Below are 21,016 nucleotides of genomic sequence, written 5' to 3'. Positions count from 1 at the left end.
TGGCAGCAGCCGATTGGCTGCGCTGCGCCTGCGTCGTGCGGGCGGGACCAGCTGGTAACCGCCGAGTGGCCGGAGCGTAGGGCGGGGCGGAGGCGGCGAGCGCCTGGGTGAGCGTGGCTAGGCCGGTTCCTGGGCTGGGCCCAGGGGCGAGGGCTGGGCCCGGGGCGAACCGGAACCTGGGGGGTCGGGCGGGGTAGGCTGGAGCTGGGAATGGGGAGCAGTGAGGCTGGGGGTCGACCCTGAGCTCGTCCTGCGTGGAGAGAGCTTTGCTCAGAGCTGGAGGCGGAAGCGTGAAGTCAGGACTGAGTGGGCGAAGAGAACCTGGGCTGAGGTGAGGCCCAGAAGCGAAAATTGAGGGGAGAAGAAACTAGCCCCTGAGGGAGTGTTGGGCTGAACGTACTTGGGACTGGACCCGTTTTCAAAATGTCAGGCTTTTGCATTTTGTCCAGTTCCTATTCACCTGGTTTCTCTTTCGGGGGCGGGCTAAGCCCTCCCCAACCTCACCTCATTGCGGGGTTCTCTCAGGCCCAGGTGAAGCTCAGATTCTTCTATTTCCATCCCCGGGCCCTTGCCCTGTGACTGCTCCTTGTTTATGTATGTGTGTATGTTTATTTTATTTTATTAAATGAGTTTTTAATTAGAAATGCCGTCACGAAGTGAAGATGCCTGGCCACTTGTCGACTGCGCAACATCTTTACCACTCTGGCCCCTTTGTTTCAAAAAACCCTGAGTCTTAGTACAGTGTTCTTCCTAGCTCCTCCTAGTTCCTAAATGTGGGTACATTAAGGAATCTTAAGTGAAAAGAGGGTGGAGAGGAGGGGGCAGGAAACCTGTAATCCTTGTTGCAGCTCCAACAATGAAATGACATTTGATTATTCCATTTTCTTAGCAGACATGGCCGCTTATCACCAAGAAGGGCAGATGCAGCTGCCCCGAGCTGATGCCATTCGTTCACGTCTCATCGATACTTTCTCTCTCATCGAACATTTGCAAGGCTTGAGCCAAGCTGTTCCGCGGCACACTATCAGGGAGTTACTTGGTCAGCAGCCTATTTCTTCACTCATTTACATTTAAGTCTTCTATCCACATTTTCTACATTTAAGAGTGGAAAATTCTGGGGAGGTCGGTTTGGTTGTTGGTTTACCAAACTTGATCAGTCAAGGGCCTGTAAATAAAACTCAGGAGATAGGATCCATTTCTTTCACTTTTAGACCTAGCATAGCCACACTAGCCTTGGGTGATTTTGAAAAGCTTCTACCAAAGACACTTAAAACTTTGAGAGTGAACCTGCTACTTTTGTGGGTATGAACAGTGTTGGTGATAAGCAATACATTTGCACTCACTCCAAACTAACAGAATTCTTAGTTGCTGCCAGAAGAGAAGGAGCAGCATTAAGGCACTAGGGGTGACTCATTATCTGACCGATATCCCTGCTCCCAAACCTACCTGCTCTATTTATATTTATCCACTACCCCTTTTTAATTTTTGTTGTAGATCCCTCTCGCCAGAAAAAACTTATGTGGGAAGATCAACAACAGCTACTGCGCTTCTCAATAAAGCCTCAACATACAGGACAGATTTCACAAGCCCAGAGGCTATTGAGCAAGCTTCACGTGCGCTGTAGTCACAGGCCACCTCTTTCTTTGTGGGCCGGATGGGTCCTTGAGTGTATCCTTCATGTCACTTATTTTTATCCTGGCTGTTCATCATCTGCCTAATGACTTATTTTTTGCTCCCCAAACTCCTTTTTCTCATTCTCACTGGTTATATTATTGCCCTTATTATTTCAGCTGCATAAATCAGAAAGAACTCCACTCTGTGTTTCCTTAAGAGACAACAGGTCCTCTTTTCACAAACTTCATCATCTTCCTCATCTTTTTGAATACAATCGTATTGATGGTTGAAATAGGTAAGAACTGACACTGTATGAAAGAGGAAGTGAGGCTGGGAACCTATAATCCCAGCCCTTAGGGGAAGCTGAGGCGGGCGGATTGCCTGAGCTCAGGAGTTTGAAACCAGCCTGGGCAACATGGTGAACCTCTGTCTCCACAAAAAAATACAAAAAATTAGCCGGGCCACGTGCCTGTAGTTCCAGCTACTTGAGAGGCTGAAGCTGGAGAATTGCTTAAACCGGGAGGTGGAGGTTGCAGTGAGCTGAGATCACACCACTGCACTCCAGTCTGGGTGACAGAGTGTGACTCCGTCTCAAAAAAAGGAAGTGGGTAGAAGTACTTTTTTCTTCTAAATTGATCATTTTACATTTTTGAATGTCATTTGAATTGTGATAGGGACAATTAAGCCTCCTGGAGTAGGATTTATGCAACTGCTAAAATCTAGAAATCGTGGCTGGGGGTGGTAGCTTATACCTGTAATCCCAGGCACTTTCAGAGGCCGAGGTGGTTGGATCCTTGAGGTCAGGGGTTCAAGATTACCCTGGCCAATGTGGCAAAACTCCGTCTGTACTATAAATAAAAAAATTACCTGGGTATGGTGGTGGGCACCTGTAATCCCAGCTACTCAGGATGCTGAGGCAGGAGAATCACTTGATCCTGGGAGATGGAGGTTGCGGTAAACTAAGATCATGCCACTGCATCCCAGCCTGGGGGACAGAGTGAAACTCCATCTCAAAAAAAAAATAACGTTTGGAGGGCTCTCAAAAGTATAGTAAATACAGAGTATCTAGACACACAGAACTAGGTATATGTAGCAATGTAACAACTCCATGAGAAAATGAATGTGTTTTATTTCTGTTATGAGTTTAGGCTGACATTTGTTTGAATTAACCTTTTCTGTTAAAGATACTGGTGCCTATCCGTGAACAATCTAACATTTACATTTTTACAAGTATATTTAGAAAGATTATTTAAGTACAAATAAGGAAGCTCACAAAATATGCAAAGGTAGGTACGGCTAAGATATTAGCTGAGCCAAAAAATTACTTAAAAAGGAAATGATTCTTTAATAAATTATATGAAACAGTCCAGGCACTGTGGCTCATGCCTGTAATCCCAGCACTTTGGGAGGCTGAGGCAGGTGGTTCATGAGGTTGGGAGATTGAGACTATCCTGGCTAACATGGTGAAACTCTGTTTCTACTAAAAAATACAAAAAATTACCCAGATGTGTTGGCATGCACCTATAATCCCAGCTACTCGGGAGGCTGAGGCAGGATTGTTTGAACCCGGGAGGCAGAGGTTACAATGAGCCAAGATCACGCCACTGTACTCCAGCCTGGGCAACAGAGTGAGACTCTGGTCAAAACAAAAATTATGTGAAACATTCAAAACAAGGATGTCTGCAGAATCAGTGAACTCATTTATTGATAATCTAAAACTGGTCAGAAATGATGAAAGGACAGTAGAAGTACTTATTTGTTTCACTTTCACTTGTGTGGAAGTCTCCCACTTTATTTAATCTTACTTTGTTTTTTAGGTTGCAGTGCAGTGTGTGATCATGGCTCATTGCAGCCTTGACCTCCAGGGCTCAATTGATCCTCCCACCTTAGCCTCCTGAGTAGCTGGGACTACATGTACATGCCACTACACCAGCCTGATTTGATTTTTTTTTTTTTTTTTTTTTTTTTTGAGACAGTGTGTTGCTCTGTCACCCAGACTGGAGTGCAGTGGCATGATCTCGGCTCACTGCAGTCTTCTCCTCTCGCGTTTAAGCAATGATCTGCCTCAGCCTCCCAAGTAGTAGCTGGGATCACAGGCACGTGCCACCACATCCAGTTAATTTTTTTATTTTTAGTAGAGATGGGGTTTCACCATCTTGGCCAGGCTTGAACTCCTGACTTCATGATCCATCCACCTCGGCTTCCCAAAGTGCTGTGATTACAAGTGTGAGCCACTGCACCCAGTGTAATTTGATTTTTTTGTAGAGACAAGACCTCACTATGTTGCCCAGGCTGGTCTTGAACTCCTAGGCTCAAGTGATCCTCCTGCCTCAGCCTCTCGAAGTGCTGGGATTATAGGCATGAGCCACTGCACCCAGCCTAGGAGGAATTTTAAGAGAAGGTCATAGTTATGAAGCTCTTGGCTGTTTATGTCACATGGATATTTTCCTCAACAGAAATGTCCAGTGCCAGGCCAGGCGTGGTGGCTCACGCCTGTAATACCAGCACTTTGGGAGGCTGAGGCAGGTGGACCACCTGAGGTCAGGAGTTCGAGACCAGCCTGACCAACGTGGAGAAACCCCATCTTTACTAAAAATACAAAATTAGGTAGGTGTGGTGGTGCATGCCTGTAATCCCAGCTATTCAGGAGGCTGAGGCAGGAGAATCATTTGAACCCAGGAGGCAGAGGTTCCAGTGACCCAAGATTGCACCATTGCACTCCAGCATGGGGAACAAGAGCAAAACTGTCTCAAAAAAAAAGAAAGAAAGAAATGTCCACTGCCTGTAGCCACTGTAGGACTAGAAGAAAAGATGTTCCGAACTCTGCCTCTAGCTCCAAGTCCCCTATAAGCTTTGGGGCCCAGGCATGGTGGCTTATGCCTATAATCCATCCCAGCACTTTGGGAAGCTGAGGTGGTGGATTGCTTGAGCTCAGGAGTTTGAGACCAGCCTGGCCAAAGTGGAGAAGGTTCATCTCCACAAAAAATACAAAATTAGCCGGGCGTGATGGTACGTGTGTGTAGGCTCAGCTACACACCTCAGACCTCATGCGATCCACCCACCTCAGCCTCCCAAAGTGCTGGGATTACAGGGGTGAGCCACTGCAGTTGACTGAAAGATTTTTTTTTTTTCTTGAGACGGAGTTTCGCTGTTGTTACCCAGACTGGATTGCAATGGCACGATCTCAGCTTACCGCAACCTCTGCCTTCTGGGTTCAAGCAATTCTCCTGCCTCAGCCTCCCGAGTAGCTGGGACTGCAGGCGCGCACCACCATGCCCAGCTAATTTTTGTATTTTTAGTAGAGACGGGGTTTCACCTTGTTGACCAGGATGGTCTCGATCCCTTGACCTCGTGATCCACCGGCCTCAGCCTCCTGAAGTGCTGGGATTATAGCACTTTGGGAGGCTGAGGTGGGAAGATTGCTTGAGCCTAGGAGGCAGATGAGCCATAGTGCAGCTGAACTCCAGCCTGAGTGACAAGGTCAGACCCTGTCTCAAAAAAATAAAATAATCCTTTAGTGCAGTCAGGTCAAATATATTTTAAAATACAGCAATAATTGATGTCAGTGACCCCACTACAGTATACTGTATACTTTGAGGTGTTTTATTTCCTCCTCATAATCGTGAAGATTTTGAACTAAGTTACTTATAGTTCCCTTATATTGTATGATTGCTGCCATGTATTTACCTAGTAGGGCCAGGGTTATAGTAAGCCTTCAAATGAAGTAAATAGTAAATATACAGGACTCCCTGGATCAGTGATACCCAGCCTTTTGGCATCAGGGACTGGTTTCATGGAAGACAGTTTTTCCACGGATGGAGTAGGAGGGATGGTTTCAAGATGAAACTGTTCTACCTCAGATCATCAGGCATTAGAGTATCCTAAGGAGCACACAGGTACAGTTCACAATAGGGCTCTCCCTCCTATGAGAATCTAATGCCACAGCTAATCTGTTAGGAGGTGGAGCTCAGGCAGTAATACTCACCCACCACTCACTTCCTGCTGTGTGGCTGGGTTCCTAACTGAGCATGGACTGGTACCAGTCTGTGGCCTGTGGCTTGGGACCCCTGCCCTAGATCTAATAGACATGTCAAGATAGGATAGCACTAACCATTCTATTTGGTAAAACAGTTAACTGAATATGAAACATGATCACTGTGCCAGAAGATAGGTAGATTGCCAGACTGGAAACTACCTGGCAAGCTCATGGACATTTTATCTTATTAAGCATATTCTTGTGGTAGAAATGGAGGAGGGATTTTGCAAAAGAAATTATTTGTGATAAACAGATTTCTTTGAATAGACTATTCATATGATAAACATTAAGACTTTGTTTAGGCTTAACTTATTTTTTTCCAGATCACAAAGTGATGTAAACTATGTTAGGGCTTTAAAAAAATCTACTTTCAGGCTGGGCCCAGTGGCTCACGTCTATAATCCCAGCACTTTGGGAGGCTGAGGCCGGTGGATCACGAGGTCAAGGGATTGAGACCATCCCGGTCAACAAGGTGAAACCCCGTCTCTACTAAAAATACAAAAATTAGCTGGGCATGGTGGTGCGCGCCTATAGCCCCAGCTACTCGGGAGGCTGAGGCAGGAGAATTGCTTGAACCCAGAAGACAGAGGTTGCGGTGAGCTGAGATCGTGCCGTTGCAATCCAGTCTGGGTAACAACAGCAAAGGAAAAAAAAAAAAATCTTTCAGTCAACTGCAGTGGCTCACCCCTGTAATCCCAGCACTTTTGGGAGGCTGAGGTGGGTGGATCGCATGAGGTCAGGAGTTCAAGACCAGCCTGGCCAACATGGTGAACCCTCATCTCTACTAAAAATACAAAAATTAGCTGGGGTCCCAAAGGCAGGCGCCTGTAATCCCAGCTACTCAGGAGGCTGAGACAGGAAAATCACTGGAACCTGGGAGGCGGAGGTTGCAGTGAGTCGAAATAGCACCATTGCACTCCAGCCTGAGCGACAAGAGTAAGACTTCATCTCAAAAAAATAAAAATTGTGTGTGTGTGTGTGTGTGTGTGTGTGTGTGTGTGTGTGTGTGTGTGTATATACACATACATCTGCTGCTGGATATTGGTAGTTCTGTTTTGTACTTTAAACATAAATTGACTTTTAAAATCTCATATTTTGGGCCAGGTGTGATGGCTGATGCCTGTAATCCCAGCATTTTGGGAGGCCAAGGCAGGCTGATCGCTTGAGGTCAGGAGTTCAAGACCAGCCTGACCAACATGGAGAAACCCCATCTCTATTAAAAATACAAAATTAGCCAGGCGTGGTGGCACATGCCTGTAATCCCAGCTACTTGGGAGGCTGAGGCAGAAGAATTGCTTGAACCTAGGAGATGGAGGTTGTGATGGGTTGAGATCACAGCATCGCATTCCAGCATGGGCAACAAGAGCAAAACTCCATCTCAAAAAAAAAAAAAAATCATATTTTGTTTCATTCTTTTTTTTTTTTTGAGGCAGAGTCTCACTCTGTCACCCAGGCTGGAGGGCAATGGCACAATCTTGGTTCCTGCAACCTCCGCCTCTCAGATTCAAGGGATTCTCCTGCCTCAGCCTCCTAAGTAGCTGGGATTACAGGTGTGTGCCTCCATATCCAGCTAATTTTTGTATATTTAGTAGAGACAGGGTTTCACCATGTTGGTCAGGTTGGTCTCGATCTCCTGACCTTGTGATCTGCCCGCCTTGGCTTCCCAAAGTGCTGGGATTAGTTGTGAGCCACCATGCCCAGCTCTATTTTGTTTGTTTGTTTGTTTCTTTCTTTCTTTCTTTTTTTTTTTTTTTGAGATGGAGTCTCACTCTCTTGCCCAGGCTGGAGTGCAGCAGTGGTATCTCAGCTCACTGCAACCTCTGCCTCCCAGGTTTAAGTGATTCTCCTGCCTCAGCCTCCCAAGTAACTGGGACTACAGGTATGTGCCACCATACCTGGCTGATTTTTGTATTTTCAGTAGAGATGGGGTTTCACTATGCTGGCCAGGCTGGTCTTGAACTCCTGACCTCATGATCCACCCGCCTCAGCTTCCCAGAGTGCTGGGATTACAGGTGTGAGCCACAGTGCCCCTCATATTTTATTTCTAAATAATGAGAATGAAAAAAGATTTGACTCATTTTCAAGGCGTTCTCAGAAAATAACACATTGTAAGTGTAGACAATCCTTATTTAAAATTAAAAACTGAGTATATTAGGAGGCTAAGGTGGGAGGATCACTTGAACCCAGGAGATTGAGGCTGCAGTGAGCTATGATTGTGCCAGTGCACTGCAGCGTGAGTGACAGAGCAAGACCCTGTCTCAAAAATAAAAGTAAAACCTAAGTATAATATTATAATTTTCCCCAAAGGCAGGTATATTCCTGAAGATTACAATTTTTTACATTAACTTTTAGGTCCTAGAGATAACTTGATGTGCTATATAAAGTTTTTGATCAAATGAATAGAATTTATGGAACCTGATGAAGATCATCTTGAGATTAAACTTACAGAATTATCATTCTTAAGCTCTTCATGAAATTGTATTTCTGGCTGGGTGTGGTGGCTCCCACCTGTAATCCCAGCAAATTGGGAGGTCTAGGCTGGCAAATCACCTGAGGTCAAGAGTTCAAGATCAGTCTGGTCTGGCCAACATGGTGAAATCTGGTCTCTACTGAAAATACAAGAATCAGTGTGTGTGGTGGTGGGTACCTATAGTCCTGGTTTCTTGGGAGGCTGAGGCAGGAGAATCGTTTGAACCCAGGAGGCAGAGGTTATAGTGAGCCGAGATGACAGCTGGGCGAGAGTGAGAATCCATCTCAAAAAAAGAAATTGTGTTTCAGCATCAGTGTTCCTTACTTTATGATGGATATAACTAGCCAAAACATTACTAAAAATGTGTAAATGTCAAAATCTACATATCAGTTTGTTGTTACAGTCTAATATTCTCCTTACCCATAATATTGGACTCCTTGAAACCAATGTGAATTTATCTGGTATTCTGTGAGGTGACCTACTGTTGTTTTTCTAGAATAGGGAGTAGCCGTAGATGACTGTTCATGGTGAACTCTACCTTATGAAACAGAATTGTACATTTGCTTGACTTGTTTGATCAAATGGCTATTGTCTCTCACCCCAAGAGACGAATATTCAGGCATAGATCTTCACTGCTAACTCACTACACTGGCTAAGATTCCTGGGTAGACTTCACTGGGCTCCTGGTCTCTATTTCCATTAAGACTCCTTTGTCTTGTTATAGCAGGCTGAAAAATTCCAAGAATTTAAAAAAGTTATATTTCCATCTTCAGTTAGGAAACATTAAAATTAAAAACTGAGTATATTAGGAGGCTAAGGTGGGAGGATCACTTAGATGTAGAGTGGAGGCAGTCACTTTTATACTTTCTGTCCTGCTGAGGCAATTTCTGCTGTTTGTTCCTCTGAACTTCCTTGGGTTTGTTTAGCTTCTATAAAATTATTCCTCTTTCCCAGAGAGTAAAAGTGCTGCTGCTTCTGTAATTTGGACTTCCCTACTTAAACTACTTAAAACCATCTTCTGCTTTACAAGACCCTTACTTTACTTCATTGCTCTCTTTGGGTTCCTGTTTTGCAAGGGCAAAAACTGAATAAAAAATGATAGCATTCTTCTTTCCAGCCACAAATGTGGTCCTCAGCTCTGTCTAATTATATAATCCCATGCTCCCATGAGCCAGAATTTATTAAGAGAAAAAAATTTGTATTTTACTGAATCTAAGCTGTCATCAAGGTGAAATTCACTTCTACCACTAAGAAATAAAAATTATCCCCAATTAAACTGGGACACATCACTGATTGTAAAATGCATTCTAATTTCATAGATGTTAAAATATGAAAAAATTTTCTTCTTAGAGAAACGTGTGTGAAAGAAAAACTAACCAAAGAAGCACAGATCCTAAATAAGCATAGAAGGGCTTGGTGCAGTGGCTCATGCCTGTAAGTCCAGCTCTTTGGGAGACCAAGATGGGAGGCTCACTTGAGCCCAGGAGTTTGAGCCCAACCCAGGCAGCATAGGGAGACCCCATCTTGACAAATAATTTAAAGAAAAACTTAGCTGGGCATGGTGACATGTGCCTGTGGTCCCAGTAACTCAGAGGCTGATATGGGAGGTTCCCTTGAGCCCAGAAGATCGAGGCTTCAGTGAACCATGATTATGCCACTGCACTCCTCCAGCCTGGGTGACTGAGTGATGATACCCTGTCTCAAAATAAGCATAGGAATAAGCATAGTGTGACTCCACTGGTTTTTAGAAGGGATCAACCTCTGTAAAATTCTAGGAATGATTGAAGTATAGCTCTGTTCTTTTTGTTTGGATCCAGTTCAACATCAGGATGACTTTAAAGCCAGAGTACCACCATGTTGATTCCTATTTAGCTCTTTAAGTCTATTTTAGTCTCAGTGTTTTTTATTCTAGAGCATAGTATATGTCCATTAATTGTACAAAAGAGAAGAAGGTTGAAAGAGAAAGGCAATGAATTAAGGAATAGCAATTAATAAATGATAGGGTTCTAAAGAGGAAGTATGCATTCACTTTGCTTTGCAGAACAAAACCAATTTTAGGCAGAGAATAAAGGAAAAGTTTTAAAAGAAAGCTAACAAAGAACCAAGTGATATATTGTTATAATTTGTTTTTGCATTTTTTTATAAAGTACTTTAGATATCATGACCATGTATTTTCATTCTATTCTCAAGACCCATTGCTTTCTTGTGAACTTTGGGACTGAGATAACAGTACAGTAGATGGGGGTAGGAGATCGGGGGTAGAGGTAATTAAAGAGAGTAGTCGCTGAATGGCTGTGTGACCTCCAGAGTGGATAGGAAGTGACTTATAGCTGGGTAGACATAATTATATCAATGATGAGCTGTGGCTGTGTTTTATGGTCAATTCTGTCCTTCCAGGTATTTCACAGGTTGAAGCAACAGTGTTAAGAAGAGAATCTCAAAGAAAAATGGAATCATAGTGGGCAAAACTGTGGTTTATAAGTGATCATTCTCCATCATTCAGTTTCCAGTGTCCTTAACTTTTATTCCTCTTTTGCTCTATCCTCACAGAATTGCTGGAATCCACAAATACAAAACTGTGGCCATTGAAGCTGACTTTGGAGGTGGCAGCTTGGTTTATCTTGTTTATTTTCATCCTGGAGATCATTCTTATGTGGCTATCCAGCTTTTCCCTTTTCTGGAAGAGTGCCTGGAATGTCTTTGACTTTGTTGTTACCATGTTGGTAAGGATAGAGATCCTGAGGGTTCGTTTAGTGGGATGAAGAAGGTGCCTAGGTGAATTGAAAGAACAGGAAAAGTTAACATGATAAAAGGAAGAAACAAAAATTTACCTGACTTCCTTCTTTTGATGTTTTTTCCCCCAAAACTAAACACCAGTCATTGCAGGAATTGTTGGTATTAGGAGCAAGGTAGTCTAACCACACATCAACTCCAACAATAAATAACATCTGTTGGTTACCTACTACTTACTAAGTGCCAGGCACTATTTTAAGTGTTTTACTTACATTATCTTCTTTATGCTCCACAACAACCCAATTAAATAACCATGAATTTTATCCCCCTTATTATATCTGAACAAGTTGAAGTACAGTGTTTAAGCAACTTAATATAGAAAGGCTGAATGGAAAAATTATCAGAGAATGCTATTCAAGGGATAATGCCCAGGGAACAATGAAGAGGATGAGACGAAGAAGGTATAACTGTGCCTGGGTGCTTGGGGGTATATTTTACTCATAATCTGTGTGTTTTTTACAGTCCCTGCTTCCTGAAGTTGTGTTGTTGGCAGGGGTAACAGGCCAACCAGTGTGGCTTCAGTTTCTGAGGATCTGCCGAGTGCTGAGGTCTCTCAAATTCTTTGCACGATTTCGTCAAATTCGGGTTATTATTTTGGCCCTGGTCAGGGCCCTCAAGGTGATTTGACTGTTGCAAACTAAAGGAGGGGGCAAGGTAGATAAATTTGGGGGCTTAACATAGAATATGAAACAAATCTGGGTGGGTCAAAGAAGGCAATGAAACATCCTATGAAATGTTATTGGATGAGAAGGGGTTGGGGCCAGCTGCCATGGTTCAAAGATGACTGGGCTCAGGAGTGCAAGTGAGGGTTTGGTGGGGGATTGCCAGGTGGGCTTGAATGGGCTGTTGGTGGCGATCAGCCTAGTGTGGCCCACCTCTGACTTGAGGTCATGGCCTCTAGAGCATGACCTTCCTCTTGATACTGCTGCTCATCTTCTTCTACATTTTTGCTGTGGCTGGTGTCTACTTCTTCGCAGAGTACACCCGTTCACCTCGTCAGGACCTGGAATACCGTATGTTCTTCTCGTAAGCAGAGCTGGGGGATGGCTGGGTGAGGGGAGTGAATTTGGCTAAGAAACCAGGAACCTTGTCCAAAGTATAGTATGTAAGAAGTATAGTGTATTCTAAGAAACTGAAATAGAATACAAGAGGAAGAGGGAAAGAGAAAGCAAAAGAATAGTGAGTGGTATTAATTCTGATCTTGAGGGTAGGGTAGCTAATTCCAGGTTTATTCTGGGTTTTACAAAGTCAAACCACACTGTCGTAAGCCATTTTTAAATGGCAGTATACTCCAGTGGTTAAGCTTGGTTACTATGACTCAGTTATCTCTTTTGAAAAATGGGAATAGGTCGGGCATGGTGGCTCATGCATGTAATTCCAGCGCTTTTGGAAGCCGAGGCAGGCAGATCACCTGACGTCAGGAGTTCAAGACCAGCCTGCTCAACATTGTGAAACCTGGTCTCTACTAAGTATACTAAAATTAGCTGGGCATAGTGGCAGACGCCTGTAATCCCAGCTACTCAGGAGGCTGAGACAGAATCTCTTGAACCCAGGAGGCAGAGGTTGCAGCGAGCCAAGATTGCGCCACTGCACTCCAGCCTGGGCAACAAAAAGCGAAACTCCATCTCAAAAAAAAAGGGAGTAATAGCGGTACTACTTTATAAGAGTGTGGGGATAAATGTGGTAATGCATTTAAGCACTTAGCACAGTATATAACATATTATAAGTGATCAATGAATGTTACTATGATTCTCAAATATGATCCCTTGTTTTATCGCAATCTCTACGTATTACGCACATGCCTATTCCTGATCACTGTCTAGAAAACACTAATCAGTGCTCACTTCAGCAGCACATATACTAAAATTGGAATGTTACAGAGAAGATTAGCATGGCCCCTGTGCAAGGATGACACACAAATTTATGAAGTGTTACATTTTTTTTAATATTAAAAAAAGAAAACACGAATCAATGTTTTCTAGGAGAAAATCAACTTGAATTTAGAGTAGATAATCCTGTTTATGAATTGGAATTCAATCTTGTCAGTACCTCTCAGGACTCTGTTACACTCTAACAGGTAGTTTTCTAAGAGTATTGAGTTAGGAAAGTCCTAGAATTTATCTTATACAAACTCTGATGTTTTCAGTAAATTATATATGGGGGACTAAAAAGAAAGGAAGGAAAATTTAGATACCTTCCTGGGAACTTTTTAATTTTTTAGTAGTTTTTAAAAATTATTTTATAATTTATATATATTCATTATTTAGGATCACATATGTTTATTTAACATATCCATTTACTTTCATATCATTTGTACCAGCAAACTCATAGGAATAATTTTGTGACTGATCTTCTATTTTGCTAAGTTTTGCTAAATTTGCAAGTGATCTATTAAGTGGAGTCCACAGAGCAGTGGAGAATAAAATTAGAAAAAACAGCTGGGCACAGTGGCTCACACTTGTAATCCCAGCACTTTGGAAGACTGAGTCAGGCAGATCCTTGAGGTCAGGAATTCAAGGCCAGCCTAACCAAACAGTGAAACCCCATCTCTACTAAAAATATAAAATTTAGCTAGGCATGGTGGTGCATGCCTGTAATCCCAGATACTTGGGAGGCTTGAGCCTGGTGGGTAGAGGTTGCAGTAGGCTGAGATTGCGCCACTTCAGCCTGGGCAATAGAGTGAGACTGTCTCAAAAAAAAAAAATTAGAAAACTGTCTAGTTGGTGATTCATTCATTTTTTAAAAATTCAGTCAGTACCTATTTATTGAGTATTTATTATACTCCAGGACTAATGGAATAATGAGAGGTAATCATAGATTATTCATGATAAAGGAGAATTTCGGCTGGGTGCGGTGGCTCATGCCAAGTGCTAGTAATTCTAGCACTTTGGGAGGCTGAGACCAGTGGATCACCTTAGGTCAGGAGGTTGAGACCAGCCTGGCCAAGATGGTGAAACCCCATCTCTACTAATTGGCCAGGCGTGGTAGTGCATGCCTATAATCCCAGCTACTTAGGAGGGTGAGACAGGAGAATCGCTTGAATCCAGAAGGCAGAGATTGCAGTGAGTCAATCACACCACTGCACTACAGGCTGAGCAACAGAGCAAGACTCTGTCCCCAAAAAAAAAGAATAAAACAACTACAAACTGAAGAATGATTAGCTAAAAATTGAGTATGGTAGAAAAGGAGCCAAAAATCAGAACAAACTACAAAGAAATGCTTTATTTTTCTTGGTGAAACCCTGTCTACTAAAAATACAAAAATTTGCTAGGTGTGGCGGCAGACACCTATAATCCTAGCTACTCTGGAGGCTAAGGTAAGAGAATCGCTTGAATCCAGGAGTCGGAGGTTGCAGTGAGCCAAGATCATGCCATTGGACTCCAGCCTGGGCAACAAGACCAAAACTGTCTCAAAAAAAAAAAAAAAAAACGGTTGGGAGGCAGAGGCGGGTGGATCATGAGGTCAAGAGATCGAGACCATCCTGGTCAACATGGTGAAACCCCGTCTCTACTAAAAATACAAAAAAAATTAGCTGGGCATGGTGGCGCGCACCTGTAGTCCCAGCTATTCGGGAGGCTGAGGCAGGAGAATTGCTTGAACCCAGGAGGCGGAGGTTGCGGTGAGCCGAGATTGTGCTATTGTACTCCAGCCTGGGTAACAAGAGCGAAACTCCGTCTCAAAAAAAAAGAAAAGAAAAAACCGGTACCATTTTTGAAAGGTTTAAATCTCTGCTTCTGTCTATTCACATGCCTTCTTCTTTAGGGACCTCTTGAATTCCCTAGTGACAGTGTTCATTCTCTTCACCTTGGATCATTGGTATGCACTGCTTCAGGATACCTGGAAGGTGCCTGAAACTAGTCGCATCTTCAGCAGCATCTATGTCATCCTTTGGTTGTTGCTTGGCTCCATTATCTTTCGAAATATCATAGTAGCCATGATGGGTAAGCATAGAGGAGGTGAAACTTGTTTGGAAAGGGTGGTTGGGAAGAAATGAATCTGAAAGCTGGGATTGGTGGCTTATGGGTTGAAAGAACCTACTGTAGCGGGAAGGCTTGGGTTCTGGATTGGATATTTCACTTGGATTCTCCCCACCCAAGCCTTCATCCCAGGTCTAGTCATTACCATCTTCCAACTTCTAATAGTCCTTTGTGGCAGTTACTAACTTTCAGAATATCAGGAAAGAGCTGAATGAGGAGATGGCGCATCGGGAGGTTCAGGTCAAAGCTGACATGTTCAAGCGGCAGATTATCCAGAGGTCTGCTTCTCCATTTTCAACTCCAGTGTTTCTTCTCAAGGGTTTCCTGAGTTCATTTTTTGTTTCTACTCCTTGACCCCAGTTTTCCCTTTGTGACAGAAGATTTGTCCCCAGGGATAAGAATTCTCTAGCTCTAGAATATTACCTGATTCTTCATCCACTGTGGGGAATCTTCCATTCTTTTTCACCCCTTGACTATGATTTGTTCTCCTCATTTCGTTTTCTTCACTTTCTGATATTAATTCTTTTTTTTTCTTACCACACTTCTTCACTCTCTTGTTTTTTTTTTTTTTTTTGCTTTGCAGGAGAAAAAACGTGTCAACTGAGGCACTGAGGTCAACTCATAGCAAAACAGATGACAGGTTAGGAATATATATGTGAACTGGGATAGAAACACATGAAGGAGGAAAGGGTAGAAAACTAAAGATTGGGCCGGGCGCAGTGGCTCAAGCCTGTAATCCCAGCACTTTGGGAGGCCGAGGCGGGTGGATCATGAGGTCAAGAGATTGAGACCATCCTGGTCAACATGGTGAAATCCTGTCTCTACTAAAAATACAAAAACAAATTAGCTGGGCATGGTGGCATGTGCCTGTAGTCCCAGCTACTTGGGAGGCTGAGGCAGGAGAATTGTTTGAACTCAGGAGGCGGAGGTTGCGGTGAGCCGAGATCGTGCCATTGCACTCCAGCCTGGGTAACAAGAGCGAAACTCCGTCTCAAAAAAAAAGAAAACTAAAGATGAAGATTGGCTTTGAGAGAGTATTCGTTCAATAACTGCATATTGTAGTAGGTTGACTAGTGGCACCCAAAATAATGTGTCCATGTCCTACATCCCTGGAACCTGTGAATGTGACCTTATCTGGAAAAAAAGATCCTAAGTTAAGGATCTTGAGATTAAATCATCCCAGATTATCCAGGTAGGTCCTAAATCCAATAACAAAGGTATTTATAAGAGATGGAAGATGAGAAGTCACAGAGAATAGGAAAAGGCAATGTGAAGATGGATATAGAGGTTGGGGCTAATGCCATCACAAGCCATGGGAAGCTTAGGAATGCCAGGCATCTGCCAGAAGGTAGAAGAGGCAAGGAACTTCCCTAGAGCCTCCAGAGGGAGTATGGCCCTCCCAACACCTTCATTTCAGAAACTAGCCTCTAGAATTGTGAGGGAATACATTTCTGTCATTTTAAGCTACTAAGTTTATAGTAATTTGTTATGGCAGCTACAGGACACTAATACAGGTACCTTCAATGAAACATATACATTTCTAGACCCCAAGTGTTTAGCAGTGGACAAAAACGGAGAAGCAGAAATAAACTCATTCACTCATTAACAAATAATTACTGGCCAGATGTAATGGCTTATACTTTTAATCCCAACACTTTGAGAGGCCAAGGCAAGAGGATTGCTTGAAGTTTAAGCCAGAAGTTCAAGGCTGCAGTGAGGCATGATTATGCCACTGTACTCCAGCCTGGACAACAGAGCAAGACCCTATCTCAAAAAAAATTTTAGCAAGGTGGGCTCGGTGGCTCATGCCTATAATACCAGCATTTTGGAAGGCTGAGGTGGGCAGATCACTTGAGCTCAGGAGTTCAAGACTAACCTAGGCAATATGGCAAAATCCTGTCTCCAAACAATAATTAGCTGGATGTGGTGGTGTGCACCTGTGGTCCCAGCTACTTAGGAGGCTGAGGTAGGAGGACTGCTTGAGCCTGGGAGGTGAGGCTGTGGTGAGCCATGACTGTGCCACTGCTCTGTAGCCTGGGTGACAGAGCAAGACCTTGCCCCTAAAAAACAATACAGAACATATAATTATTGAATACTTAGTAGGTGCTTGGGCTGTATCAGTGAACAAAATAGACAATAATGCCTGCTTCATGGAGCTTACATATTAGTAGTGGTAAAGAGATTAATGACCAATGAACATATTAAGTATAGTAATATGTTAAAATATGATAAGCATTATGGGAAAATTAAAAGTAGAACAGGTTAAGGGGGATTTGGGGTATAAGGTGGGATTACAGATGGGTTGTAGTTTCAAACAGGGCAATCAGGGTGACCTCATCGAAAAGGTAATGTGAGCAAAGACTTTAAGGAGGTAAGGGGATTACCATGTGGATATCTGTAAGAAGAGTGTTATAGGCAGAGGAAACAGCTAATGCAAAGGTCCTAAGCTAGAAGCATGCTTGGTGTTTGAGAAACAGCAAGGAGGCCATTGTGACTGTAGTAGAGTGAGCAGGGGGAAGAGTGCTGGGAAATGAAGTCAGAAAGATAATGGTGACCTGATCCTGTAAGGTTATGGGTGCCATTGTAGGAACTTTGAAATGGGAAGCAGAACAGAGGAGTGAAGTAACTTACATTTAAGACAAATTACTCTGGTTGCTATGTTGATAGAAGAATAAGGGAAGGAGCAGAGAGATCAGTTGGGAGACTATGCTGCTGCCCAAGCAAGAAATGATGACAGCTTAGACCAGAGTGGTACCAGTGAGTTAGTGAGAAAAGATATATTTTGAAGGTAGAGTCAGCAGGATTTCTTGATGGACTGGATATGGGAGGGAAGTGAAGAGTTAAGGATGACACATGAATGATTGATATTGGAAGTGCCTGAGTTTAGAGTTTGGGAGTAGTTTGGCCCTCATTGTCTTATGCCCCAGCTTTAGGGGGTGGCCAGAGCCAGAACTAGAATAATGAATGGACTAGTCATATCTTGTAAATGTTTGTGAACCCAGACATTTCTCCTTTCAGTTCAAGAGGAGCTATTCAACAAAAGGAAAGTTTGGACTTACCAGAAGTTCCTGAAGTAGAGTCTATTTATGAGGCCACTGAAGAGGATGTAATAACATCTGCATCAAAACCCGAAGAGACCTTGTCAAAAAAGAAAGAGTACCAATCTTCCTCCAATGTTTCCTCCACATCCTCCTCCGATGCTTCCTCTTCTGAATCCAGATTTTCTGACTCTGTTGGTGAGTAGAAGAGTTCTAATAATGGCAAAGAGTACACAGAATAATGAGTTTTTCCCATTTGAATTCAGACTCCTGTATAAGACATTTTAGTCTTAAATGGAGCTCTCCTACTATGCTTTCCAATTTTCCGGTCTTAATTACTTTCTTTGTGCTTCTTAGTTTCCCATGTACTTCTTCACTTTGGGTAAGTGTGGCTGTGGCCCTCTTTGCTTATTGTAAAAAATGGTTTCTTGCTAATGCACTCTTTCCCTCCTTGTTTCCTGTTACCTCTTTTCACCCTACCTTTCCACCCATACCATAGGATTTATCAGCTCTTACCCAACTTTTACAAATCTAGACATGCTTTTCTGAAGCATTCCTCCCTACAGGTTATTTGGACTGGGAGACTCTTGTGCACGAGAATCTGCCCGGGCTAATGGAAATGGATCAGGATGACCGTGTTTGGCCCAGAGACTCACTCTTCCGATATTTTGAGTTGCTAGAAAAGCTTCAGTATAACCTAGAGGAGCGTAAGAAGTTACAAGCATTTGCAGGTATGGATTTGGGGCAGTCCTGGGGACCATGGGAATGTATATAGCATATATAGCTGTGGAGAAGGAGGAGGGTGTTCACTATTCTGGCATCTCAGCTTTTCAATTTCTGCCTACACCTAAAATGGGCAAATTCTTGATTTAGTATGTCACATTCTGGGAATGTGTCCCACTTTTCTTTAACAGAGAGAACCTAAAATCTGCTTTTGTAGCAGGGGATGCCCAAATCCTGTGAGGTATGAGAGTTTATTTCCCCAGGAGAGAATGTCTAATCCCAGTTGTTGGGAATTAGGACAAGGTAGGCTCTTGCTTGATTTGGGCAGCCCATCAGTTTCTGCATGTTTGTTCTCTCTGAAGATTGCATTTCAGAATTGAGCTGCAGGGCGTTAGGCTCAAGCTGGAGAGCTATGGGGGATCAGACAGTGAGCAGGAGGCCCTCAAGTGCTCACTGTCCTAACTCCCTAAAGAGGTTTATGAATTATAAACTTCTGTTTGTATCTGCCCCTTCTAATGTCAGCCTCTATAGAGAGAAGTATGTGATTTAAATAGTAGAGTTTGATGTAAACTGATAACTATCTATTCAGTTATTTTTCCTAAATTTCACCACTCCATGACTAATTTGGATTAATAAAATTTTTCTCTAAAAGTAAAAAAAAAAAAAACCCAAAAACCGCAGAAAAGTTAGGGGCAGACTTTTACAATTTAAAATGTGTTATCTGGGTTTTCCCCCTCATACCTAGTAGAAATGAACTCAATGTGAAAATAAGAAATTAGGGAGGAGTACTGTGTGTTTGTGTGTGGTAGGCCCAGGTGGGCAATAAGAGGAATTTATAACAACATTGGAACACGGAATTTAGAGCAAGATGTGAAAGATGATAGGCTTTGCTTCAAAATGTTGCCTAAATTTAATCCTCTTCCTCCTAGTCATTCTTAGCCCTGGCTTCCCACTTATTCTCTGGGGAGGACAGGGTGAAAAGGAGGAAAATGTAGCAAGGTAGTTTCTTTAATCCTGATAAACTTGTGTATGGCAAAAAGTACACAGAAGCATATGGCTTAATTTAGAGATAAGTAAAGACTTGTGTGGGAACCCAGAACCCAGAAAAGCAAGGTCTTCACCAAACATTTATATAAATTTATATATTTCAAATATTCTTAGCTCTAAAGCCTCACAGTCTGTTTCCTTTGCAGCACAGGCACTGATGAACTTGGAAGACAAATAAAGCAATGGATGGCTTCAATATCCTTGGGCCCACCAAAAGATAATGAAGGGAATTGTTGGAAATAGAGATTTCAAAATATAAATGCCTGTTCAGATGGAACAATGTCTGTTTATTAAAATTAAAAAGTATAAGTGTCTAGGCCAGGCATGCTGGCTCACACCTATAATCCTAGCAATTTGGGAGGCTGAGGCGGATGGATCACCTGAGGTTAGGAGTTCGAGACCAGCCTGGCCAACATGGTGAAACCCCATCTCTACTAAAAATACCAAAAAAATAATTAGCTTGGTGTGGTGGCAGATGCTTGTAATCCCAGCTACTTCTTGGGAACCTGAGGCAGCAGAATCATTTGAACCTGGGAGGCGGAGGCTGTAGTAAGCCAAGATCGTGGCACTCCAGCCTGGGCAACACAGTGAGACCCTGTCTCAAAAAAAAAAAGTATAAGTGTCTAATACTGCTGGTAGCTGCTCAGTAGTCTGTCTCTGAGATAAGGGATATTGAAAAGTGTAAGGTCAAGCGAAAGAGTTCAAGGTGAGTGTGGTGATGCATGCCTCTAGTCCCAGCTATGAGCTGAGGCAGGAGGTTTGTTTGAGGCCAGGAGTTTGAGGCTGCAGCAAGCTAGGATCATACCACTGCATTCCAGCCTGGGCAACATAGCAAGACCCTGTGTCTAAAAAAGAAAAATAAGTTAGCTCATGCCAGTGGAGTATGTGCTCCTTAGCTTTCTACCCTTTCTACAGCCCCTGAATCTGACTCATTTCTTGACTTTATCATTATAGCTTCCACCCTTCCTGCAACCTCTACTGCCTGATTGGAGTCCTAATTTTACTCTCTCCCTCCCTGAGGCATATTTAAAGGTCTCTCTGTGGAGTAAGGAGATCTTCAGAGCTGTTAGTGTAACTAATTGAGAAGTATTGTTTCCATTGCCTATTCTACTGATGTTGCTTCTCTTGTGAACCATTAACTTTAATTGGATATTATTTTTACCTGTTTCTGGGCCAAAAGTCCCTTTATTCCATTTTGCCATGGCTCAGAGCAGTGTTCAAATCCGTAAGTGTTTTACAGGTTTTTAGGGTTAGAAGGGATCTCCAAGTTAATCTATCTCCCATCAAAGCAGGAACACCTTTAGAACATCACTGAAAG

At 43.0% G+C, this 21,016-nt stretch overlaps 1 protein-coding gene and 1 non-coding gene across 15 annotated transcripts; both read left to right on the top strand.

Moving 5' to 3' along the window:
- The first annotated feature begins 60 nt into the window (after nt 1-60).
- Nucleotides 61-19,975, top strand: CATSPER2 (cation channel sperm associated 2). 14 transcript variants are annotated; one of them, XM_009005333.4, is made up of 13 exons: nt 61-107; nt 893-1,039; nt 1,495-1,668; nt 1,841-1,909; nt 10,671-10,843; nt 11,376-11,531; nt 11,815-11,939; nt 14,676-14,854; nt 15,069-15,168; nt 15,474-15,530; nt 17,909-18,126; nt 18,495-18,659; nt 19,845-19,975. In XM_009005333.4, exons 2-13 carry the CDS (start codon nt 895-897, stop codon nt 19,874-19,876), a joined length of 1,593 nt encoding a protein of 530 aa, XP_009003581.1. In that variant the 5' UTR covers nt 61-107; nt 893-894; the 3' UTR covers nt 19,877-19,975. The 14 variants fall into 14 exon arrangements, with proteins under 14 accessions (XP_009003581.1, XP_002753430.1, XP_078190264.1 ...); XM_002753384.6 differs by having other exon boundaries at nt 890-1,039; XM_009005332.4 differs by having other exon boundaries at nt 84-331.
- On the top strand, nt 12,750-12,856 carry LOC118145232 (U6 spliceosomal RNA). Its single transcript, XR_004730360.1, has one exon. It is a non-coding gene; the product is annotated as a U6 spliceosomal RNA (small nuclear RNA).
- Nucleotides 19,976-21,016: the final 1,041 nt, after the last annotated feature.

Source organism: Callithrix jacchus, chromosome 8, assembly GCF_049354715.1.
Source record: "Callithrix jacchus isolate 240 chromosome 8, calJac240_pri, whole genome shotgun sequence".
Taxonomy (NCBI): domain Eukaryota; kingdom Metazoa; phylum Chordata; class Mammalia; order Primates; family Cebidae; genus Callithrix; species Callithrix jacchus.
The sequence above is the reverse complement of the archived record's forward strand: the minus strand, read 5'-3'. Positions and strand labels throughout refer to the sequence as shown.

What these genes read in the sequence shown, in the direction of transcription:
- CATSPER2 (XM_009005333.4), top strand. Translation starts at nt 895, where the DNA reads ATGGCCGCTTATCACCAAGAAGGGCAGATGCAGCTGCCCCGAGCTGAT. An exon ending in CCCTGGTCAGGGCCCTCAAG is followed by an intron (nt 11,532 to 11,814) that starts GTGATTTGACTG and finishes CATGGCCTCTAG; the next exon opens with AGCATGACCTTCCTCTTGAT. An exon ending in CAGATTTTCTGACTCTGTTG is followed by an intron (nt 18,127 to 18,494) that starts GTGAGTAGAAGA and finishes TCCTCCCTACAG; the next exon opens with GTTATTTGGACTGGGAGACT.